The sequence below is a fragment of the Trichoplusia ni genome, chromosome 2, assembly GCF_003590095.1.
Source record: "Trichoplusia ni isolate ovarian cell line Hi5 chromosome 2, tn1, whole genome shotgun sequence".
In the NCBI taxonomy this organism is placed as follows: Eukaryota; Metazoa; Arthropoda; class Insecta; order Lepidoptera; family Noctuidae; genus Trichoplusia; species Trichoplusia ni.
The window spans coordinates 6,512,599-6,539,780 of record NC_039479.1 but is presented as its reverse complement, the minus strand read 5'-3'; the positions used below and the strand labels follow the sequence as shown (position 1 = coordinate 6,539,780).

At 35.5% G+C, this 27,182-nt stretch overlaps 2 protein-coding genes across 3 annotated transcripts in view; one reads left to right on the top strand and one right to left on the bottom strand.

Moving 5' to 3' along the window:
- Positions 1–20,467, bottom strand: part of LOC113505293 — a 29,048-nt gene extending 8,581 nt beyond the window's left edge. Inside the window, exons 1-3 of one of the 2 annotated variants that reach the window (XM_026887925.1) lie at positions 18,384–20,467; positions 17,299–17,705; positions 12,058–12,187 (exon numbers count right to left, since the gene is read on the bottom strand). In XM_026887925.1, the coding sequence (XP_026743726.1) occupies positions 12,058–12,187; positions 17,299–17,423 (255 nt within the window). In that variant the 5' untranslated portion in view covers positions 17,424–17,705; positions 18,384–20,467. Of the gene's footprint in view, positions 1–12,057; positions 12,188–17,298; positions 17,780–18,383 lie in introns of those variants that run through there. The other variant, XM_026887917.1, reaches the window with a different exon arrangement.
- Positions 1–27,182, top strand: part of LOC113505283 (probable beta-hexosaminidase fdl) — a 68,533-nt gene that overhangs the window by 37,332 nt on the left and 4,019 nt on the right. The window lies entirely within an intron of this gene.

The window sequence follows — 27,182 nt, the reverse complement described above, 5'->3', positions numbered from 1 at the left end:
TTACTCATGTTTTAACTTCTAAAGTAAAAAAATATATTCTTTTGTAATAAAAATAGACCTCACAAAATAAAGTTATGAAATATGTACATTTATTTACAAAAGAGAAACCTGACTTCACTTATTTTCTCTTTTTAAAAAGTTTGCCAAAAACAAATTTACAAGTGCATGCAGAGAACTGCTTTTTACTGGGAAAACTTTGGATAAGTTTTCAGAGTTGTGGAAATGAGTATTTTTTAGTTCCAGCAGAACTATAATGCCTGTAGTATCTTTACTGTTAATAAGCATGACATTATTCGTCATTCTAAAATAAAAATATGTTATTTCAGTTATTTCATTCCAAATTACGACGAACCTCTATCGTTAGCAATTGAAATAGTTCCTCCTTGCTAATGACGCCATCTTTAAACTGCCAACTTAATTCGAACACTAAAGCAAATAGGTTTAAGTTGAAACGTTTTCGGTGTGACTGTCCAATAGCTGTTTATTTGCGCGCGCTTGAGTGGTCGACAGTTTAACTGCATGGCTGTACAACTCCGTCGCCGGAGTAAATAACGTGCACTCATGAAGAAAATCTTCGCGTACGTATGTAGGTACGATGTGCATTTGTTTGGGTGTTCATTTTCTTAGAGATTAGAAGTAAATTAAGTTTAGATGTTAGTAGTATAATAATTTGACGCGCCGCCGTTTCTTAGCAGCTTGTGTTCTTGGAATCAAGAATCCGTCATTTTAAGTATATGAGGGCATGTAAACGGGAGTACCTATCAAATTAAGAACCTAAAGATATATGGTAAAAGAAAAAGAAAAGTAAATAATAAAGTTAGAAAATAAACATAGTACATGTGACCAAAATGTATGATTATATTATGCTATCAATGGAATTAAGTCTAATTTGTATGATCTGTGAGATACATTTTAATGTACCTTTACATATGTTGTAATAAAAATAATTGAACTAAATTAACGGAAGTTCATAATTACATGTCGTCGTTTTATCTCAGGTGTTTACAGGATGTCCTTAATCGTAAATGTCATTACAATAATAAATTAATTACAAATGTATTAACAACTGTTGTATGGTCTTAATTAAATGAATAACAATGAATGCTTATTGTATGTAATTTTGACTGCACGGTTAGCCCAGTGGTCGAGGTCATCACGCCTAACCCAGAGAGCGCAACCTAACACGGGCTCTATCCCCGCGTAGAACAAGCATTTATTTGAACCACTAATGCTTGTACTAAGTATGGGTATCTTTGTGCATGTGACTTGAATGTTTGTGAAACCCCTGCGACACAAGGATTTACTTCCTTAAGTAGCGGGAGAGGATTTAAAAAGAAATATTCAGAAATCCTTTTTACAATCAAATATGCTCACAAAAACAGGAGTTCGTGTACTTGTTTCAGGTACGAATTTATTAGTTTACACAATAATATAACAAGTATAAATCATCAAATCGTTGAATCCACATTCATATAAGAGAGAGTACAGCTACGCGTCGGGAATATGATTCCTTATCAGCCATAATTACGTATGATATTACCATTATTCGACGACGAGAATATTAAACTCGATATTATGTAAGTCCTGGTATCATTGTCCTATTTGTTCACGACAGACCCTTTGAATGTTTCAGGGCCTGCATAATACATTATTACTAACTTTACAGCGTCATGATTGTCTAGAATTGTCTTACTGTTCGTGGCTGCTTTGCTGTTCTGAGAATGGATTTATTAACAAGTGGTGCAAGTTCGATCCCGACGTGTACCAGCCTGATTATTTTCTAACCCACCCAGCTGATTACCATTTCATCACAGACAGAAGTCAGTATCCTCATTAAAATACATTGTTAGGTTAAGGATTCCTATGAAAGTATATTCTAGATATACATGTAGGAGTATGGAACCTTCCAAGTTGTGATTCAAAGTGTGACATAAATCTACTCACACGCCACTCAACGCGGTACACGAGCATTCTAATTACTAATCATAATAAGTAATGCTTCATTCTATTTCCAAGAAATTTATACAATCAACTAAAAGCTTGTATGTAGAATTGAAGCTTAATTTCCAGATTAAAAGCCCTATAACTCCTCAAGTATTGTCAGCAAAAAACATACAAGCAAATATAGCCCTTAATATCAAACAGAAAGCGCTATTATTCATACAGTTTTGACAGTTCACCGAAGCGCTAAAATCGAGTAAATAGTGCAGTCAAAGTTTGACCAGGTGAGGGGCCAAGTTGCAATCCAGACAAGTCGTAAATAGGTAAACAGATTAACACTGCCAGAATTGTGAGCAGTTTTGATAGAGTTATGGCTTTGTGGGACCAACTTGAAGCTGGGATAACATGCTAGTTGGAAGCCCTGAGATACACAATAGCTCGGTTAAAAGGGATAAGCAGGACTATTGGATAATAAGTGAAAGCTTGGATAAAACTTGTAGTAGTATCTCCTTAAAGAGCAGTGTAGGTACGATTATGTTTTATGTTACCGACATTTGAGAATTATTGCATGATTATCAACGCAAACATTGCAAACTAAAGTAATTGTGAACTTATGATAATTAAATTATAATTTTATCTTTTACTTAATCTAATTGTCCTATCAAAATATCACCGATTAGGAACTAATAGAAAAAATAAACTCTTTAGTCGTTTTCGTAACCGCAATCGGCAAAATCGAATATAAACATTTAAGATAAAGGTATTTCTCTCTTTTCCGTAATTGTATTATTAGAAAATTTGTTAAATTCCGTCCCCGAGGGAGTCGGCAGACAGCTGACAGGCCCCGGCCGTCAGAGAAGGATATTTGCATAATTGCACTCATGGGCATTCTGGGCTAGCCAACGAAACCTACAATATTTTGCATGATAATTGCTGACCACAGAATAAAATGCTTACAAAAGATATTCAAATTAACTTCACGCTTCAAAATCTATAATTTTCCCGGTTATAATGGTTTTTTCTACATTTCACGTGTAAAAAATCATAATCAAATATCATCTGTTTTATGACCAATAAGCTGTTTTTCAGGCACTTTTAAAACGTAATGACGCTAGGTTCAAGGTTCCGAAATGTCATTCCTGTAGAGAAGAACCGGCAAGAAACTCCATAAGCAACTTGCAACAAAAAAACGGAAGATGTGAAAATGAATTCGACTTCCACGCATTCACTCTCGCCATGTCTCTTTGCATCCCCAGGAGCGATGAACTCTAAACCCACTCTGGTACTGTAATCGTTTAACGCGACTTTGTTGGAAGTCGCATAAGAAGTATCACTTCATTAAATATTGAATTATGTTTGAAAAAACAGCGTAAAATTGAAATCATGTATATTTTTTCATAAAATCCAATATTAGTTCATGGAACATGGATAATTACACATACAAAATACCCAAACATAATAATTTTAGTTAATAACTAGTAATATTTAGTTCCCTGTTTATCTAAACGAGTGTTATTATTGTACAGGCACGTAGCCAGAATAGATTGTCGCAAGAGTTACGTTCCGCAACGTTTCTATTGCGCTTTAAAGATACAAACTAACCACATGTAAAATATAATCTGTGTCAGGAATATGGCTTCAAGCATCGGAATATATAATCTGTGTCAGAAATATGGCTTTTAAGGTCAGCTTTTAACGTCGGAATACTTTTTAAAAATAAGCACATGTGCGTTGATATTTTGATAAGATGGCATTACCCTAAATGGTATCACACTGCTCAAATGTAAAGAACCGTTAAATAGAGATACGTTACTAGTCGTAAACGTCGCCATTAAATAATATAATATTACACAACTTGCACAAATGCCATTTAATCTCAAACAGAGTAAAATTTTAAATAAATTTTAAGAGTGGATAACTGATGCTTTTTTTATGAATCTCCTTCTCTCCTTCCTGTCCTAGACACAGGACTAATGATCGTGCTCGTCACAAAATCATTTTTCCTATGCGGGAATCGAACCTACAACCTCTAGTGTAGCAGTCGTGGCCAATAACCACTAGGCCAGCAGCCAGACCATTCAACGCTTGTGTAATTATCACATGAACTATAGCTAGCTATCTTTGTATGCGCTTAGTCGATTGCCGTTTAATAGTATTCGTTTATATCGGGCATTGATCCAAGCTTGTAAATTATGATGTCTTAAAATAACTAAGAGATTACAAATGACATTGATAAGGCCATACAGTTGAACTCGCTACCTTGGGTTTAAGACTAAAATAATACAGTTTTAAATAGACCGTGGTGTAAGATAAAATGTCCATTCTGATAAGTTATATTTGATTTTTTGTACATCATTATATAGAGTGACTAATTCGAATTTCGCTCTCATTTATATTATAGCATATATTGTAATAAATAAGGATACACATGCTTAAAGAAATTGCAGCATACTTATAGATTTTTATAGTAGCTCTCGTAAGGAAAGCCGCTTCAGGTCTTGATTGAGGACTACGGTCGGGTCCGAAACTAGAAATACGTTGCCTCATTTAATAATACATACTTGAAGATATGCCGTCAGAGACTTTCAAGCATGGATTATTGATAACGTCCATTCGATCCTAATAATCTCTCTATCCTATCCGAGTACATTTATCAAGTAGTACCTACACATAACAGTCGAAACTAAGGAAATAGACGACCTCGTATTTTCGAAGAAGTATATTTTTCAGACGCAATATTATCATTTTAATCTCATCTAAATATATTTCAATTCAAGGACTTCTTGTCCGTGCACATTTAACATAGTTTTTAAGCAATACTGAAATATTCTCTCAATGCCAACCTGTTCCTTAGATTATTTAGAATTTCAAATATATAAAATTTGTATTCTCTTTCACGTATCTGTTCAATTTAATATTCTCTGCAATACACTAAGTTATCATTCAATTTGCTTTCGTCAAAAAAGTCTTTATTTGTTCCTAGTTTTATTTTTAATTCATTAGATGCCGTTTTAGCTCAATCAAATGGAAATTCCCGAAGCGGAGTATTGTTAATTTGTCCGGAATTAAGAAGTTTCTTATTGATTGTAACGAGCCATTGTCGAGGCTCTTCAGTTAACTCTGATTCAATCTAATAACGGCAGTCTTTAACTTCTTAATGAAGCTGTTAAAGCTAATTTGTTTGATAATAAATAATTGATAAAATAGGGACAATGTTTTGCTTTCATTATAATATGAATTACAGATTCTATAACGCACTTAAACTTTTCTTTTTAAGCAAAGGGCCTGTTTAAACAGTTTACTCGGTAATCAGCAAAAATAAAAATTACGTACAAAATACAGCAATTCATCATAGAAAAACGCTCTAACAAGAGCCGAGCGAATTATTAAATCCCCATCAAATATTAGACAGGCATCAAATCTTATTATATCTTCAACCCTAACAATCACGTAAGATTTCCCCAGACAAGAGTAATCCGCAACGGGATCGCCTGCGGGACCAGTGCCTGTACCTCGAACTCTTCAAGGAGGACCGTTTCCATTGCGGAAACAAGATAGCGCTCTACACGTGTAACGACTTCTCGCTCCCACACTACAGCTAAGAGTTGATAGTTCAATTTCGGATCAAAGTTTCGCAGCTTCGCTGATAAAAATCGCATTAGCAGTAATTGGCCCACCTGCGATTAACGCTCGCAGTTTCGACCATTCACGCAGTTTATGACCAGTATTTATTGTACCGCAAATACAATAAACTTATATACAGAAAATAATCTAGTTTTATGTTCGAGATCAACAGATGAGTAATTAAATGTAGCCTATATCTGAGTTGGTAGTACAGATAACCGCGAACCACTGCTAGTGACTCATAAACATCATAGTCGTAAACATTATACATTCTAATGATATAAACAAAAATACTCTTTGAGAAGTGTTGTGAGTCGTAGCTAATAATAATGTTCCAAACAATAATTATTGTTGTCTGACAAACTGAGTAAGGAATATTCTGATAGATCCATCATAACACTTATTTTTGGAACCAAGAAGATATTAAATAAATCGGCAATCATTACAATTCGTTTTCTCCAATCCGAATTATTTTCTATTGTATGTTGAATATATCAACACACGATATTGTCATCAAGTATACCAATGGAGCGTTTGAATTATAGTAAAAAGCAATTCAAACTGTAGTCCAAGTCCATCAAAAGTTTTGGCCAAAATAAATGGCCCACGTTTTGTGTCCACGTCCAGTCGCCCAGTATACACGCAACTCGTCACATATCATGATACTGCTACTGACCAACTTCTGACGACTTACAAATGACTGTTGCTGTTGAAAACTTTATAAGGGTGCATAAGGTTTTTAGCGTTAACTTTGTTTGATATGTTTAAGCAGATTGTAGTTAGATTAAGTGCTGGCTTGTCAGCTGCTGTGGTCAAAATAATTGACAAACGATTTTTCAGAGAACAGAGACATAAAACATTTCCCAAGGTACCCTACCTTGGGAAATGATCTAAAACTGCCATCACCAACAAAAATGGTGTATAGGGAAAAAAATGGGTAGGACTCGAACCTGCGACTACAGCAAACCCGCAAATTTCTTTACTAAGCTACTGTTTTACCAACAGATGAACTAAAAATGGTACTTAGCATAATATATTATGGATGGTCGCATGCAGCAGACTTATAGGATAGACAGTTTAGAGTATATAGAATCGTATTTTTTGGTTGGTAGTTTTGTAATTCTCAATTACACAAATGTCCGCTTCAAGTGCGCTCATGCGTATATTTATATCCGGTTTTATTACGCATTATAAAAAAAACCCAGTCAAGTGCAAATTGGTTTACCACACCGAGTGTTTCATATGGTCTGAAGAAAAACAAATTTGCAAAAATAATAGGTCATTCATCAAAGTGACCATACCGAGCGTTGGTTATTAATTAAATAATTATTGTTAAAGCGGCATCTGAAACATTGGTACACAACTCATCACCTGTGAACATTTTAACTGTATGAGATAGTCTGTTGACTAAAAGAAGAGGCTTAGTAAAAGGTTCCATTTTACGCCTTGGGACCGAAATCCTAATAAAAATAACCATGATTTTCATCTAAGAAGGAATTTAATTCCATTACAAAAATAGTAAAGCTACAAAACGTTGAATAGTTGATAAGTGTTTACTTAAAAAACCGAAGGGATACAGAAGTTCGCGTGTACAACCTTATTTATTATTAAGTATCGTAGTAGTCACGTCACTTGCCGCTCATACTACTTCGTACTACTTTATACCACTTCATACCGGCAATTTATATCGATTGGAAAACTATCCTCAGTTGAATGAACTGAATCAGTATTAAGACTAGTTTTCTATGCCTATTTCCAGAATTAGAATTTCGATTCTTTATTCAGAAAGTTGCTTCCTAATAAACAATTCTTAGTCTTTGTTTCTATCTTGGAATGGAGATGAGGAAGCTAACTATAGATCGACTACTTAAGTTTTTTGGTATAAGGATTTTAGTGCTTGGGAGAATACACAATACATTAATTATTGTTGCGAGAATAGCCGGTCAGGACATAATTATTATTATGATTGACTATCAGTGGACTAAAATAGAGGAGCTCGTAGCTAAGCTATAACTGCCCAAGTTGATCGATCGCAGCTTAAGCTACGCTTGATACGGTCTGTCCGTCGATGGATGACCATCTATGACAAAACCTATCTTACTAAACGGTATCGCGTAGCCCAGGTAAAAGGGTTGAGCAGGTCAGATGGCAGTTATTCCTTGAAAAACACCAGTCCTTAGTTTGCATCCAGGCTTACCAAGACTAAAAACCGACCCCAACATAATTGAGAAAAGGCTAGGATGATGATAAGTGTACTGAGATAGTCAAAGTTATTCATATATTATTTTTCGTGAGTTAGCCCACAAATGCAACCTGCGCGGTACAGTCTCTAACAAATCTGACTTATTTAACAGGCTTAAGTAACTAATGTTTAACAGTAATGTTTACAAAACACACGCTTTGTAAATAGGAACAGGCCCCTGACCTTGGATTCACGATGACCTTATTAGCGAGGAGTGACCTTCAGAAAGCTTTAGGTGCGTAGACTGCGAGTCACGCAACGTAACCTGCTCGCATAATATCAAGTGATTTACGGAAATGGTACAGATAAAGTTAGTATATTTATTTACTGCATTGTTCATTAAAATGTCTAAAAAAATTATGAAAGTCCTCGTATGTTTTTTTTAAAGCGCAGCTTGGTAAAGTTCGAAAAATGATTTAAGAAAGAATGATTACGTATATACGTAGATACTTAGTTGATGTATGTTTTATGAAAAATATCCGATTGCTTTTAAATGAGGGTCATCAAATTTAAAAAGGTACTACCTTCCATACATTTTAACCAAGTTCAATAAATAGTATTCACATGCACACACTATTTTACTTGCTCTACCATACTACACAAAGTACAGACATCTATCACAACTTCTACACACGTACTGTGTTACGTATTTCTTTGAAAATATCATTTCAAAACAGATCCTCACTAGGATTATCCTTCACACCATGAGCACGTAGCCTTAATACCACTAAAGGCTAGACTACAAAGCCTTGCAAAGACTTCGGACTGTACACACTAGAACAGCATTTATATGGGAATCTAACCACGTGTTACCATCAATATATCAACGAAAAACTCTTCAATTGCAGGTAAAAGATACCAGAACATTGCAGCTATCGATAGGCTCTTAAAAGGAGTGTAAAAGAGAAAAATAGATAATTTCAACCTTATATTTGTCATGATGTGTTTGTACAAAAATACACACAACACCACACAAGATAGTTGACCTTTTCAACCGACATCAATAATTAAAAAAAAAAAAAAAAACTATCAAGTTCTCATACAAAGACGTCGCTCAATATTCACATTGTGTTAGGTGTTAGCGGCCGGCCCCGCTTCATAAAACGCGTGTCAACTAATTACCGCGGAACTAAACGGCCATAAAATCTCTTTATTGCGTTTGTATGCGTCAACCGTGTCAACTGTTAACTGTACTTTTATGTAAGCGATATTTACAACGAAATACTTTTTTAATGTCGTCAGACGACCCCCCCCCGAAGAGTAAAAATAGAACTAAGGCTTCGCTATATTTTTATAGAAATTGACATGAGACTGATTCATACTTAAAAAATTGTCAAACTAGTTTTGGACCCGATACGTGTCCTTAATCCTTAATCATGAGTTGACGCAACAGCGGAGTCGCGATTCAAGCTTGTGAAACTAGACTATTGAAATGTCTACAGATAATGAATTTCTGATGCCGCTATACGAAAAGTAAAGGAAAAAAACTATTTAATGATAACAACTCGCTTTACCGCGCATTTATGATATTGTTAGAGTAACTCGATCTATTCATAAGTAGTAGGTACTATTCAATGTTCTGTGCTATGGCCAAGAAGTGACTTTGATACTTTGCTTACGCTAGGATCGGCCCTGCACCTGGTGCATACGAATGCTTATAAAGAATCGCAAAGCCACCACAACTAATACCACAGAATTTAGAATAGTACTACGAATCTTATTTTTTTAATTATTGGTGGATAATGGGTTACAAATAGTGATATTTTCGTGTATTTATCCCCGGTCACTTTTAGTTACAGATTTAAAAGACCTCTAAAAATAGTATATGTATTTTTCCGGTTCAACAAAAAACGCTATTGGATTTTCTGTTGAAAAACTCTCAGTTGCAATCTATTGTTTTAAAATGTGCAGGGATATCGAAAAGCCTGTTAAAATCGTATTAAAATCCTTTAAAAACTGCTCCTGTTTCACAGTCAAATGGGGACAAAGGATTAAAGCAAGATTGATAGATATAGATAGATATAAAAGTATTGATTGTGGAAACTCAATAAAAACTCAAATAAGAACGAATCAACACCTTTTTTGTGTAAAAAGGTTAGTTTAACGTCCCCGCGCCTGTTGGCAGGCGGTTAGCCCCCGGAATCGGAACCGGAACAACAATCCCGGGCCGGACGCGTCCCCGGCTGAACGCATTACCCTCACCGTACCGTCTTGTCGTTCACTATACAACTATACCAAACAAGTACACTTGTAATACGCATTTAAGCATCTGTTACATTCTAACTTTTACTCTTTTCATAGCTATTTTCTTACGTACGAATATCCTTGCATGATATTTTGAAAATCTATGATGTGATTAGTGATTGGTATTCTTCAATTTGTGCTTTTTAAATTAGTGTAATGAATGGCTAGTCTATAGAAAATAAGTCTAAGAAAGATATAAAAAGCACGTAAAAAATATATGTATATTAGTATTTAGACATGAAAATAAATAGAATCACTTGTTAATATTGGCTTGGTGTATGCACACCATTGTGGCACCTATGACGAGTATTAGAAAATATACTAAATAAACAAAACACTGCAGTTTACGAAAAACGAAACACAAACTACAACACATCATAACATCGCATACAGTAAAAAGGAAACCAATAATGGCATCAGAGTTAATTGACTATAAAATTCAATAAGACGTTTAGAGATACGGCGACACCCAGCTTATACTTCACACTCCAATAAATACAAAATGAACTAAATGTTAGCTTGCTATAAACTAGACTGACTATATCTCGCCCTGTCATATTCCTACGGCAACAATATTACTTTAACTTGCATAATACATATGACACGGATCATCTTTATTACTCTGTTTACATGCTGAAGTATTTCTGTGCTACACGGTTTTATTTTGCTGGAAAATCGGAGGAGTAATAGAATTTATTAATATTAGTCGCGAAACCGACTCAAAACTCAAGTAGGCTGCAAGGAAAACCTTAGTAGTTTTAAGTTAGTAGACATACATATTTTGATCTGAGGTACTAGTGTGGTATCTGTCGACGATGTTACTTTCGCTGCCCTGTCTCCTATGGATGACCTGAATAGCTCCACGGATAGCCGAGTGGTACGCGTACATCAGTGCTTCATGTACTGTTCGCAACGAGTAGCGGGTTGGATTCCCGCGTGTGACAAGGATTTGTGTTATACACGAATGTTTGTTCACCTGCGCTAAGCGGCACGGATTAAATTGTTTATTGTTTGCGTCGTTTAAAAAAAAATCCTAGATTCTCAAAATTTTGTTATTGTCGACTCATTAATGGAAAGGAGCTTTATGAATGTATTGATTGTAATTATGGCCCGTCGGTCTTTAGTCGGAACGTTCTCTTCAGTATCATAGTTTTTGATGCCTTTATAATATATATCTAGATGCATTTGTCATAAGGTATACTGCGATAGGACCCAGCAGTTTCAATAAAAAAAGTAGCGCTCTACATCTCATAGCACGTCTTCTTCTATGACTGGAATAAGCTTTAACCATTTTTAGTCCTTTACCAATTAAGATCAACTGAAAATATTTATATCCCCAAAACGTCCAGTACCCTAAGATCTTGAACGTTTCACTCAAAACAATCAGTGTACTATGTTCGCACCTGAGCGATGGCTAGCCAGAGCCACGTATACATTGACGTGTCAGAATGCATTGTTGTACTGATCTCGCATACATTCACGGCATTCGACGCCATATTGGCTTCGAAACTCCCCTCTATATAGCCTGACTCTTGAGCACAAAGGGATTGCAACCTGTCGTCTCCATAATAATAGGTGAAACCATTCGCCTTTGAATTGATATAAAAATTTATCTTTAAAAAATATAATACATAATGGTTTCGGAACTTAATGTGGGTGGATTAAGGATTTTAATGGAGTTCTTATCGTCTACCGAATTACGTAAATTAATAAATCAACTTAGTTTTTGAGTGAATCTCGAATTTCAGTTAAAAATATTAATTGTAGTAGCATACCTTTAAAACGGATTTTATCCAATGACAAATATTAAACTATGAATTGTAAAGGCCCTGCAATTCTCAAATACTGCTTAGAATAGAAAAATAGTTTCAAAAACGTAAGCATTAGTATTTACTGTTAAAAAGTTACAGCATGCGCGCTAATGATAGTTACATCCCAAGGTATGTAAGAGGCAAGATCAGAGCCTATCAACAAACTACACACAGCTTCGTAGATGATTCACTGACCTGCAGTAACCTCGCGTCTCCGCTGACTGTGTAGACTCCGTGGCAGGCGGCATCCTCAGGCTTGTCTGGTGAAGGAGAGCGTCTCCAGCAGGCAGCGCACACAGCCACCAACACCCCGCATAACGTCGCGCTGGTCAAACAAATACTATTTTAAAACATATATCAATCAATTTTGGAACACAGATTGCATCTTCTATTGTTTATTTTTCTCTCCACCTGCGTTGCAGTCGACATCGGCTAATCAGATTTAAGTTCCAAGATAATACGTTTGGGTGCCTATGATGCCTATGAATGTACGAGGTTATTCGTACATTTAGTTCCATTTATTATTAAATAAAAAAGACATACATCCATACAGATAATAATAACTACGCTATTCGAGATATTACATTCACCTTAAAAAAGTTGCAGTAATAAATTACGTACGCGAAGCAACCGCAGTTCCAACGGTTAACGAGGGTTCGCCTAGAGTCTTATTGGTTAAAGTCACTCAAATATAGAATAACAGTTAGCTCGTTACTCAAAAATAGATGAAAAATGAGAATAAATGAAATATGTCTCAGCGCCCGGCTAAACTTATCGTGACCTAACCGAAATTCCTTTCGCGAACTTGTAAGGTGTTGTCTGAACTCTCAAGTGGGTCACAGATTAAATATTTTGCAAGCTATCAACCTGACAGAACCCCCCCCCTCTGATACTACTGCACTTCCCCCCACACCCATTTCTCTGTTTTACGATCCTCGCGTCGGCTCATTACTTGAACCATGATAAGCACTGATATCTCAATACAGGTAACTTGTAATACGTGATAAAATTTAACACGAGTGTGTCACGTAATTTTTTATGTTGGTAACCTTTGAACTTTATACAACCATAGACAGGGAAATATAAAAAAGATAGGAGAAAAAAACTGAAATTCTTCTGGAATAAGTAGTAATAATTTCAAAATCATATCTTATTTCTACTTTTAATTTCGATATAGATATTCTACGTTGACACGTTTCCTTGGGATCAATTATGCGGTCATATTTTACACTGCAGCGGGAATGTAATAAAGATAATTTCCCCAATTAAAACATCCGACACTAATTCGACGGATTAATAAAATTGTTTATAATTCCAGAATGTTCAATGTATTTCCGTGAATGTACAATTTATTTAACGTAAAATCGTATGTTTTGTCAATTAAAAACAAAGAAGTATAAATAAAACTATAAAAAAAAACAAATGATGAAAGTTTTTGTTCTATATCTAAATAACTCGGAAACCTGAAATTGTTTAATACATTTTCGTTGACCATGAATCAGCGTCAGATATTAGAAATGTGACATTACTTTTGTTTCCAGCGAATCTCGGTCCGTAAATTAATTCAAACATCGGCGTTAATTACAGGGAGATAAATCCGCCGCGATCGGGCCGTCGATAGCTTAATTAACATCACTATCAAACTATGTACATTGCAGAGCAAATTTAGCGTAGCATTTTGACATTTCCATAATCTGTATTACGGAGTTTCAAGGTTCATTTTCGCTCTTTTTTGTTACCGAATGTGATTTGACTTATGTGTGTGTACCATTGTAACATCGCGGTACGTTTGTGGTGATGCCTTTAAAGCCTTTTCGCTGTCTTTAATCAGAATTATGAGGTAGTCTGTTTAGCAAATTAAGATTCCGTTTGACGGATTCCACTGACCAGCTGTTGGTCGGTAATTTTAGTTACTTATCCATTAGAAAAGAATTTACTTACTGGGTTTACGGGCTTTACGATAAATACGTGTGAGTAGAGTGTTATTAAAATTAAAAACATGAAATCACTTCACGAAACTTTTCTTTAACGTCATCAGGAACCAGATAGAAAACGGGCCCAAGATTAAAAAAAAACACCATGTACAACGAATTCTTTGTCTCTATCACATCATGTCTCACGTATAACACGTTTAACTCTTCAAAGCTACATTTCTGGTCATTCCATTATCTATTTGCTCACTACTCCAGTCTCGGAGTAATGACTCGCTCCACAGCCAACACGCTGTACATTCACTTGTTTCAACTTGTTACTGATAGATTATCGTTAATTGCGAACATCGATACAGTAACTGTAGATCACTTAATACGCTCATTGTTTGGGGTCCTGTTACTATTGATATTATGAAGGTGAAAATGTTTAATCATTCTTTCCCATTGTTTTGTATGTTTTAACGTCACTCAGCGAGCTTTGCTCAGAGTTTCCGTAAGGGATAAAATCCGATATGAGATTATCGGGAGAATAACTGCAGACAACATAGCTTGTACAGTTAGTAAGCTGAAGTGGTAGTGGACTACCGAAGGATCGATGGCCGTTGGAGCAGACGAATCATTGGGTGGAGATTACGAATCGGCGAAGGTAGGATATAAGCCGTGTAGGACGCCCCGATGGAAGGATGACCTAAAAGGTACCTGGCTCCATCTGGATGCTGAAGGCAGAGGATAGGATGTGGTGACGTATCTAAGGAAAGGACTATGTCCATGACCAGGATAGGATGAGTTGATTGAATGATTCATTGTTATGTATTTTTATGAAAAGTGTAGTCATAGGTGACGTTTTTTGAAACTATTGAGCATGAACAATGATAAAAGATATCTTCTTTTTAATGGATGCGGCTCTTTAGGAATAATTTCATATATCAATTTATTTGGAAATGTTCACAAACCACGCACTTGTATTTAATAAAAACCTGATGTGCAAGACCGGAACTCGTGGTGAACCCCCAAAACTTTGTTGCGGCGACAAAAAGTTATAAAACTTTTTCATTACTGGCGCACATGAAATAGTTGGATCGAAATATTTATTATTATAAACGAAACTAGCAAACTATCTCGGAAATATTCAGTTTAGAAGCGTGCGCCTTGATTGTTTCCAAAAATAACTTTCGGAAGCCAGAGTGCGTCTTTCCCGAACTATTCAACTTTTTGAAATTGTGTATTTATCCGGATACAAATTCCGTAACTATTTCACAAACTAGTGAAAACAAAACAGTGTTGTTATATTCTTTAATTAGATTTTATAATACATATTAATTGATACAGTTATCCCCTTAACGCCGTCTTCCTCAAATATACTCGCGATTCACGCCCCAAGCCGGGACTGCAAATGGATCCCTTAAGCACACAACGTACGTAGATTCTTATCGCTTTATGGCCGTTTGCGCCAAAATAAAAAAGTCATACGTATATTTTTCGACTTACAGCTTATACTGTAATACGCTTTACCGGTATTTATGTAAAATATATGATCATATCAGTACATTTCTGGGTTAAATGGCCTCTGCGCGATTTTGCCTGTGTTGCTAATTGTAAGGTGATTTTTTTGCCACTTCAGATAAGTGATTTATCGAGAGATAACCTTTTAAAACATAACCACTTGTAACGTATTCATATGTGACTTATTCGAAGCAAACGTAAGGATATTCACGACCTATTTGCTGTGTCCTAAAACTTGGTTGAAATTGGGTCAAGACGGGTCTATATTTATTTGGAATTTTCCAACGAGCACTCTAACGAAACGATCATTTTTCTGAAATTAACGATCATTCCAATTAAGACATTTATCATTCGGTATTAGATTATAATAAGGTCATCCCAGCTGATGTTATTATTTTAAGAAGATATCTTTATTAATTACTGCGAGAAATGTTTTTTCTATCAGATTTTTAGCAAGTAACTAATCCATCATTCAAACGTAGCACAATAATACACTTCTCCTAGACAAGTCAAAGTCACCTCATTATCGATCATTAATTTTCGCCATTCATCGTTCCCGTAGATTCAAATTCATACATTTCCTGTCAATATTGCTTAATCCATCAGATGTCCAATGGAGGATCGAATCAAGAAGTCTATCAATTAATCGAGTGTCCGGCATTAGGTATCACGTGTCCAATTAGCAAGTTACATCTATCCGGTAACTGGAACCAACTTGGACGGTCTGGGTAATCCCTTCACGACACATTACCATCAATACTTGGGACAGTCCGAACTTATGCACTAAATCTTATTACCAGAGTTATGGTTAGGTAATGTCTTTGAATTTACTTGTATATGTTAAGGGAATATCAACGTTATTGCTTGGTAGAAAAGCGTTGTAAATGACTGTTATGATCGTTATTGACGCTCTGGTTTTTTTCTCAATATTCTAGTCAAATGGGTGTTTATACATTTATATCCTATTCTTCTGTGCCCAAAAATGTACTTGCATATTGAACCATAAACTGTTACATTTGTTCAGAAATAATTTGGGGTATGATAGGTACAAACTAAAGTGAATCGAACTAATTTTACCTTACAAAATATACCTTGTTAACTAATTCTGTGTTATCCCAGATCCCTAATTCCTACATTACCTCTCTAACCCTTTTAATTTGGGAAAAAAATACCTACTCAACAATATATTTAATACTTTACAAATCCCGTTATGAATCATGAAAGAGTCCACTTAATCCAAAAGAATTTGAATCCTCTTTCATTTAAGTACATTTTTAAAGGTCGCGCTCCACCTGGTGTAGCGTCAGAATAATACTGTATTATCCCCACTTTAACCCTTTTGCTGAGCCTTTCATAAATCCCGAGTAACTGTTCAAAAAGTTCCTCTAACTTATAATCATTATTTCGTATTTAATTAATATGATCACGCTTAATTTAATCCGTGAGAATTATACTTATGCGAACTTGTGAATGTAGAGACATTACATGATTTTCACAGTTTGGAGGCATTCTAACTTATTGCTGAATGCCATAGGAAGCCTACATACGTTTGATTTATTGAAATATTTCCTCTTTCAAGCAAATAAGGGTAAAATTTTATAGACAACTGTTTCAGCCAATTGATGTAGGTTGACGATATACCCCTTGATATCACTTAAGAGTTCGATCGCATGGCATTACCGCGCCCGGCAACAGTAGCTAATAAAGTTTTAAAGTTGTCCAGTCGTTATCGAAGATTGAAATATGGTGCTGGAGTCTCGTTATCACCATAAAGTGGTTACGACGTACTTGTGGCGCAGGCTTTACTACTCATATACACGTTATAGTTTTAAATTACGGTTCAATCCAAACGAGTGTCGCTCTGCTTTTATGCGTTTAGAATTTATTATTAGTGTCATTTTGCGCTCTAGCTCAGATTTCAAATAGAACGGATCGTTTATGTTTGATCTAACTTACGAAAGGTGATGGAGAAATCAATCGATAATCATTGTTTGTTACCCACCTGACGAAGAATATATTGATATTGTATGAGGAGACCTCGGTGTGCACCTCTGGTTGTGTGTGATTGTAGTAGTGCCTCGCATGAGAGACGGCCGCTACTGCGGCTAACCGCTGTGAGCTGCCCATGGCCCAGCCGAGCGGGCTGCGCTGAGCGCTAGCAGCCCCCGCGCCCGCCACCAGCCACCAGCGGTGCCAGCGAGCCACAACCGCACCGCGCGGCGCCGCCTACGCGACTGCCGCCACTAATTTTGTGCGTTTTCTGTTTTTAAATTTATAAAAATTTTCTAATTCTTTTTCTAGCGTCTTTTTTCTGTATTTTCTATAACATTTGTTATTCAGCCAGTTTTTGAGGAGTTTACTTTTATCAACTTGACATGTTAATCAAAGTTGTGCGTGGCTCTGGCGAATCTGTAACAATAATATATGTTTAACTTTGATTTTATTCGCCTAAATAAATAGGCAAGGGAAACTTAATATTAAAAATAGTGAATTCACCAAAATAAATTTATAAATAACTTTTTTTGTCATTGATAACGTAATTGTATAAAAATAATAATAAGGATCTACAATGGCATCTTTTAAATTGAAAAATAACACTTTTAAATAAATATATTCACTCGCAACTAGATATTTTCACGGCTGTTCCTAATAGACTGTACAATTTTATTACAATTAGCTAAAAGCGTCAAATTATACTATTTTTTATTAGTATCTGTAACTTTAAAGATTTTTTAAACCACTGTTTTTTTTGTTATACGATAAGAATATAATGATTTGCAGTAAATTACGAAATGTTAAATACTATATTCATTATTATTTTTTAACTTTTTGATTGAAATAATAACCTAACTAATAAACTAACTTTAAAATATTCTTTAAGTGCTTTAAACGAAAAATGTTTCCCACAAAGCCGTCTAAGAAAGCTTATTTACTAGCATTCCTGCTTAAGTTTCATTACCTATTTATTAATCAGATATCACCATGTCTATGATTCACGTGCTCTCAAACTTTTGGACTTTCCATAACTGCAAGAACAAACCATTTCCCGGAAAATGTAAAACAACTTGTAGCAGTAAACAAACTTACAAAATGCGTCAAATCTATCTTCAGCATACACGTCTGTACAATATCAGTTAACAATTTCACTGTAGTCTACTGTAGACACAATAATTGAATTTATTCACGAATCACGATACACTTCGGTCGCGAGAGAAGTTTGCGAGGACGCGGCGCGCACCCCCGGCGTTGGGAAACCGAATGAAGGGAGGCTTGCTTCCCGCCCTATACCCAACGTTGGCGCACATTGGCCACACACGCCAACAGCTCAACAAACCTTGGACGAAAACTTCCCCCAACTGTTATTATCGGTTTTCCAACATCATCTCTGAGTGCGGTTTATTTGCTGCGTAAATACTGGATTCGTGTTTTGTTAGGATCATTTTGCGTATGATTGATGACTAAACATTTTATGACGCAGGCATCAATATCATGTAATCTTGAATTCCGTAACATGGGATTAAAATAGAAAAATGAAATGAAAATCGTCTTTTAACACCTAATATTAATTGATGATATAAAACTAAACACCTATATAAGTAGGTATTAATTCAATTCTCTGATATTTTGAACTCTGCTATCAACCCCGATAACACCTAGAAATAGGTGTACGATAACGATAACACAGTATTGTTGTATTTGTTTACACTGACAAAAACATTTCAGACGAAACCGTGGTAAAAAGCAAATTCCAAATCAAATGCCAGTTAAACCAAATGTTGGCTCCAATATAAATGACATTAGCGGTCCAATATTGGAGTTTTCCCGTCACTCCCTCGGCCGTGTTCGTCCCGTTACGCCGCCAACAGGTTCGTACTTCTACATTTATTGTTATTTATCACGCGAATTTATACCTTATTCCAAAGGTATTTCTCTTTACCCCGTCGACGACGATCGGCGATCGGTAGTCGTTGACATTTTATTTTTTTATCTGTATTTGAGCGCGGGAAGCGAAATGTCAGGAACCATAGATATTTAATGATGATCGATAACTTGCATTTGCTACCTCACCAGTCTCTGCAATATTTTGTTAAGTGTCGTGATTTTTTACTTCCTATTTTATTTTAGTTTTATATACGATGGGAGAATACTTCATCTCAGTTATCATCTGTTAATAAAAGTTCCTTTTTATTGTATTTGCATGTTTCTATTTACTTTAAATGCTTTAACATTTTATTTCTTAACAATTTATTCCCGTGATAACATCGGCCACTTTTAATATACATTTGTTGCGCCATATTGTTTTATAGATAGAACAATACCACTTTCTTTTGACGACAAACAAGGTTATCGATTTTTAAAGAAAATTACCCCTTATAAGTTCAAAGGAAATTCTTACTAACGTATCTATGTTATTAAGTTTCGACGACGTTGTGCCGTGTCTCTAAAATATGTCAAAGCAACCCTTTTTCTATACTACATATGTATTACTATTTACCAAGTTTATTTTTATTCATAGTGTATTTTGTCGATAGATCATATATTTGGGCGATTCCAACAAAGGTAGTAATTATAATTTTTTTTCAATAGCTTTTGGAAACGTTCTGTTTATGATACAAAAAGTAGGTAATTAATTAATTAATTATGTAATAGTTACTGATCGGTTCTACTTAACTCCTTTAGTCATTTTTGTAGCAGACCTTTTTACTTCAATTTTTTCATCCGATGTTATATTATTTTTCCTTTGACGTGACTATAAAATGTTGTTTGTATGCAATATTATTTATTCACGAATGAGAAAATTGACGGATGTGTCTGTAGTGTTCCACGTTACTTATTCTGGGGCTGCCTACTTTCCACAGAGGCAGAAGAGTCTCCCGAGATGTAACCAGACGTAAGAAACACGCAAACGAAATAATACACGGATCCCACATATTTATTCATAGTAGTGTATGTGTAGAAACGTGGTTACGGCGTAGGTAAAGAATAAACAACTCTAACATGTAAAAATAAAAGCCATTTTCAATGCCCAAAATTGTATTACTCATATCCATTCAGAAAATAGTAAATAATTAATAGATTGAAAAAATCTAATAGGTACCCACGTTCTGAAATGTCACGCCACTCAAATTTTATCAAAATCGCTCCAGCCGTTTTTATAGTTGTAAGTTGCATTGTCATCGGGTTTGAAGCTACCCTGAAAAAATCAGCCTGCTAGCTTATCGGGAAGTGCCTCAAAATTGAGTTGCAAAATCCAACCGGAACGACAAACAAACAAGAAAAGTTTATAAAAAACGTGAGAAAAATCTCTAACATTCTGTTATATAATTCGTTTCATGCAATTCCCCAAAATAGCTGTTCTATACAAGTCGGCTGACGTCATTATCTGGTCAGCATTGTGTTAATTGAAACGTAACACCCCTATGTTCATTATACTACAAAAGGTGATCCGCACACACCCTGTACATAATGAATGCTGACGCACCTCAAACGCCTTCAGGTCTATTTCTGTTTTTTTTGTTTTGTATCTTAAATTTTCTATCCTTTTAAAGTTTAGTTTAGCTTGATTTTAATATTCAATACGTCACCAAGACATCAATATACTATTGTCTCCCATTGTGTTTAAGCTTTGACGATAGCATTTTTACATTGCCATATAAATGGTGTAAATGTCCTCACATACAGTTTTGTAGGAGGGAGAACAATCTACTTATTTATATTATTACTGCTGTTGCGCGCGACCTATGTACGTGGTACACGTGGACACGTGGTTATAGAGATATAGAAGCAACTTTGCTTAACATTGAATAATTATAACGATTAGACTTTAAACTTAAAAGTGATAATTTCTCCCAGTTTTGGTAATATTTCTCAATGCTGCCCTGCTCCTATCGATTTTAGCGTGATGGTCTTGTACCCTTTATTCTCCAGTAAATCAACTATCTAATACTGATATTTTTTCTCAAAACGGACCAGCAGTTTCTGAGGTAAGCTCGCTCAAGTAAACAAACAAACTCTTCAGCTTTATATTACTCGTAGGATTCGTAACACTCGTGCATTAAACATATTATTAGTACATGTTTTTCTTTTCTGTTTCCTGTTCCGTCATGTACCATATTGTCTAGATAATCACAAACTAGGTTATCGATACTTATCGTAAATATTACTTAGTTTGACTTTATCACCGTACAACAAACATTGCATGCAACTATGTTAAGAGACTGTCCACACAATTTATAAAGTGCCATTGTGACCCAGTAATTCTGTAGTTCAAATTTTCAAGTCATTTGTTTTTGCTTGAATCCTCGCTTGTAAAAGAAGGAAACCAAAAAAAAACAATTTGGAAAGTGCATTTCGACGTGGGCGCCTGTCACCGCCTCTCAAAATAAGACAGTTCTTAGAGAAAGACAGTCTTCTCTCTGTGTGGTGATAGTCCAGGGGAGTGTCAGAGGGTATTTAGAGTTTTAAATCTATTATTTTTTTAAGTCTCGAACACAAAAAAGCTTCGGCCTAATTAATTTCTCTATCTATTTAAAAACCATTTACCCATAAAGGTATCCCTTCATTTACTGTAGACGTCATACAAACATCAAAACCTTTTATCAGCCCTAACATCAGTCCAATATTGACATTTACAACATCAAGGGTACATAATTACCAAGCCAGTTGACGTCACCACCGAATTAACATGGAACGGTTTTTATTACTTTACTGGTATTATTTCAAAGTGATAACTAATTACAAGCATTTAGTCTAAAAACTAGTTTTTGGCCAATCATGTGGAAAAGTCACAGAAACAGAACTATCACTAACTACAGTAAGTACCCTATAGTACCTGTAATAAAATCTTAGTAAAGTTTTTTTAGGAGTATTGCTTGTCAACAAACAAAAGTCATATTTTTTCTTCACAAATCTTGAATTAGGTAATTTAAAAATAAAAACCCGGTCATTTGCTAGTCAGCCTCACAACACTGGATATTCAGTAGCGGCTTCTCTTTATGAAAGTAGCAACGTAACGTGGCCTAACTTTGATCTTTATTCTTTTTTGTTTTTATTGCTAGCAGCAACAGAAATACATATTCTCTAAAATTATCAGCCGTGTAGCCACATAGCTATTACGAATCAATAGTACTGGGTGAGAGTTCATGAGACGCCTGGTGACAGACAGGTAGTCCTAATAATAGAGTTCCTTGAAACCCTTTGAGTAGGGAATCTGAAACCGAATACTAACCTAAAATGCCTCAAAAGTAACGTTCCGTTTGAGTAGTAACAGTATCTGCCAAGCCGTGGACTATAATAGTACTGTTTTTTTGTTTAAACGTTCCTCCATAGAACCGAAAAATTGAATAGTCAAAATCAGATCACAAATAAAAAGACTAAGTCAGTCTTCAAGCATCCTTAAAAATATTGAAATGAAAGCAGTTTTTGAAAACGTCGAACACAAGAACGGTAACGAATTCAAAAAACCTTGAATAACTTGTTTCTGACGTCATATTTACCGTACAAGCGAAATATCTATTTATAACTATCTGACTTAGTTTCAGAACAATACAGTAGATAAAAATAACAATATATACGTACACATATGTTAGGTTTGCATGTCAGCTAGGGCGGTGACTTCTGCGCTACACGCGAGCCTATTTACTGCCTCTATTAGGGCTGGCAACACCGTTAATGTATTGGCTGTATAACTGCGACACCACGGAGTATTCATCAAAAAGTATTTTGTCTAATGGTACGTCAAAATTATTATGTTGCGAGTTCTAAATACTAGGTTTTACACCGCAAATAAAATTTTCCATTAGAATCTAGGTGAGATGGAATCTAGGTGTAACACGACGTCACGACGTAGAGAATACTCCGTAGTACACATTATTTTCTAAAAGGGCGCGAGGCCAAGAACGGCCATGAAATAACTAGGGCCATGCATTATTATGTAGATGTTAAGAACATAAGCCAATTGTCATTCCTCTGTATAACGCCCTACAGGAGGCGTTTCCCTTTAGACTGAGATACCGGGCCCAGAGCGACAAAAATCGCTCGTTTTTTTTGTTGTGATCTAATGAGCTTACGTGTGACTATAACTGTGACAATATAGCAGCCTGCAATGAAAATACAACAATGGAGATTATTTAAATCAAGATTATGACATAGTTTTTCATCAATTTCGACAGTTTTTCATACTTCATCGAAAACCTGTGTACTTGACAATTTAAAAGGACACGACCTCAATAGTTTTATTAAAAACTTTGATGCGACAACCCTGTGTGACTAGTAGATATAATTACTTACATTACACATTCACATGTTTATCAGAGATCTAACACGAGATGTCGATCACAATACGAACAAATACCTAATAGCTTTCGTTAATAAACCATTATCAACAGCCCTGTGAAGGAAGCGTAATTGATGGGACTCATCAATCAAGGATGTGCCAAATAAAAATGCGTATTTTAATGTCAAGAATGTTATACTAAAACCAAATGCGATAATAGGTATGCCTGGTAATAATGAATTATGTTATAAGAATGGGAGGCGAAAGCGAAGTGAGATAATGATTAAGGACTCTGGTTAGATCCGAAACTAGTCGGGCGATCCCGATAAATACGCATGAATAAACCGTTATCAATTAACCTTTTAACGTGATCGTGCAACTCGTGCAACGGGCCTCCATGTTCCAGGCTTCTAAAACTTGGGGGCGCAAAAATGTAATAAATAAATTATATAATTATGTATATGCTAAACATGACAAGTGATATTTCTGCAAAATAATGCTTGTGGTTTATCTGAAACAATTATAGCCATACAATTGACTGCTCTTTCTTTATCTAACATAGTTAGTAAACCTATTGAATTTAATGTATCAAAACTATTCCATCTATAATGATATCACTTTGTCACTTTAAGTATAAAGATAGAGGATTTGTGTAACTTCAAAGCCCTTTTCTACGGCCTAAAATAACTTGGAAATGCCGGAACGCCTGTAATAGGGGCCGTAACGAGAGGCACCGATAAAAAGGGGTACGGATGCGAGCATACGTCATGAGATTCAGAAACTAACCGAGTGCCCGTGAGTAGTGAATGGGGGATGAGATAACCGCGAGAGGGCCGTCCGCGTCATCTAGGATTTAGGTGACTCCGGAAAAAAATAACGTGAATCCGTAAATCATTACACCCAGCGTGCATGGAACTATGTTGTTTAAATATTTTCTTTCCTATATATTCTACAGTCATAGTACCAAATTACTGAACGAGACTGTATAAAATATGTATTTGAAATTAATTTATGGGGGCCGATAAAACAAGGTGATGAAAAAAAACTTACATTTTTGGTAAGTAAATCTCGCTTTTGTGGAAAAGTTATGTTATGTTTTGCAGAATTATTGATTTTCAGACTTTTTCAGATTTTATAAATTAGTAGGTACAGTTCTTCATACATCGAGATAATATTACAGAAGGAATTCAATATATTTTTAAACTATGATAAGCGATGATTAAATTTCTTTTAATCTCAATTCAATTCAATATTTAACAGCTATCAGTTACTCGCAGTCTTATCAAACATCGCGATAGATAAGGTGCGGCCTTTGATCGATTTCATTGAATTATAGAAGAGTTCGCGGTGTGTTGGGCCACGTACATGTGACGTAGGCAACGTCCACGACTATTGGTGGGCCAGCCTGACGTGGTGGTAAAGGGTTCTCCTACTTTATTTACAATATTTACTAAGAAGTCTAGCGTTCTGTCCGACGGCAAATACAGGGAATGGTTTTATTCAAACATGTAATTATAATTGACGAATTATTGTTCTAATACTTGTTTGAGAAGTAGTCCGTTTAATTAATATCAAAACGGATTTATTTACCTGAATTTCACAATACTGAATCAATGAACCTGGTGGTTATCATTGAAGGCGAACACATGAGTCTAGAAATTTGTATCAGCCTTAAACCGTTTTCCCGAATTCGGAAAAACACTGTAAATGAATGCCATCTACCAGTGTCTTCTTATCAAATATTTTTGGATATTACTAGAAAACAATAACTGTATAGTTTGTTAGTATTGATTTGCGATCGTTGTAATTACCAAAAAAACAAATTAGTTTTATTTGGTATCTATACAATAAAAGTCTTGAACATGGCTCCGGCCAGGTGGTGGTTCCCTAGAGAGGGTCCGCGTCTGCTTGCTACGTCACTCCTAGACTCGTATAAAATAGTCATATCATCGCGACGTAGCGGCAGCGACGCCTCCAACACTTTATGTACTCCTGGTACCTGATACTAAGAACTAATCAAACGCTGACTTAACAACGGTTTTGAGTAAGAAATTGTCTGTTTTAAATGTGTTGTTTTTAGGATGATTCACCTTTTCTCTGCAAACTCATTGACAGCATACAAGCTTAAACCTCCTTATATTATTTGCGCATTTCTTCATTTCCCAATAAAACCCTGCCCAGTCTTCTTCTGGCATATTTTATTTTGGAAGCAATGTAGCTTTTACTCTCCTACTGGATATTTTTGTCATCGGCTATGTAGTTAATTTTTAAATAGACTACAATACATAGAAGCTTACCCTCCCGAACCTTTGAATAGTTTATGTACTACTACGCCTGGTAACTTTCTCACGGAACCTATGAATACCCCATTATGATGCGGAATGAAAAGGGGTTGATGTATTCATGGGAATTTTAAGTTAAAAGACTCTCCGGTTCACAGTTACCAAAAAATACCAAGAAACAGATGAAACGTTTTGTCGACCGAAATGGGAACACATCCTCACGAATTTCTATTTTCATGTTCTAAAACCAAGACATCCAACCACCATCTAACAGTTAAGTTTTTTTATTAAAATTAGTATTTGTTGAATAAGAACTTTTTGCATAATTATCTTTACGGACCAACAAGGATGCATGAGATCAAACTTAATAATATCCATTCTGTATATAATTTCGTACAGATTATTTCCCTATTACAGGAAATTGAATTAAGTCTCACAAACATTTACTAGTATCGCACAGAAAGACACTTATTTCGTTGCGCTAAGGTCGATTTTTGCTAGTACAGTTGGTTCGTAAGTTGGCAGGGCGAGTCGGAGACCGGGGTCAGTGAATTCGGATATCAAATATGCAACTTCGTAGACTCTCCCAAACCACTTACACCAATTGCAAATGTTGAAAATGTACGCCCAAACGAAAGTTGTAATAGTCCAGGCAATGGGTTTTAAAGGAACCTTAATATAGCATGCAATTATCTTTTCTCGGCAGTACGTAAAGTGGCCGAAGAATTCAAATAATAGGTAGTTATCATTTGTTATTTTATGTGAAGGAGCTCTTATAATTGACAATTTATTTCTTAATAAAACGCTATGCAAGAACATCCTCGCATCGCTGGTATGAACTAAGAGCGGTTTATTTAAAAACAACATTATTATGAAAATAGAAACCTAGCTAGTTCCTCTAGCAATATCTAATACGAATTCCAGTTGGAATCGTTGATTACTTTAATTATCACATATAACGCAACAATATAAGGATATCAAAAAATCGACACAACTTGCTTAACAACGAAAGGAAATCGATACAAGGGTTCTGTAATGCATAAAACTATTAATAATTCACTGAAAACTTTCTCACGTCGGTAATATACTTCTCGCCGAGAAACTGGCACGTCTCAAGAGCATTTAATATGGATTCTTCAGGCAGTCTGTAATTAGTCGAGTTAATTGTTGCATAATTACATGTGCGGGTCGTGCACTCGCCGCGTGCGTTACTTGTGCGGCAACTGAAAGCTACATTTCCTTTTTTCTATCGGTGTATAAACTCTAAACATAATGTTGACCAATATCTTGTTATAGATGTAATGGAATAACATGGTCACTGGTTGCTCC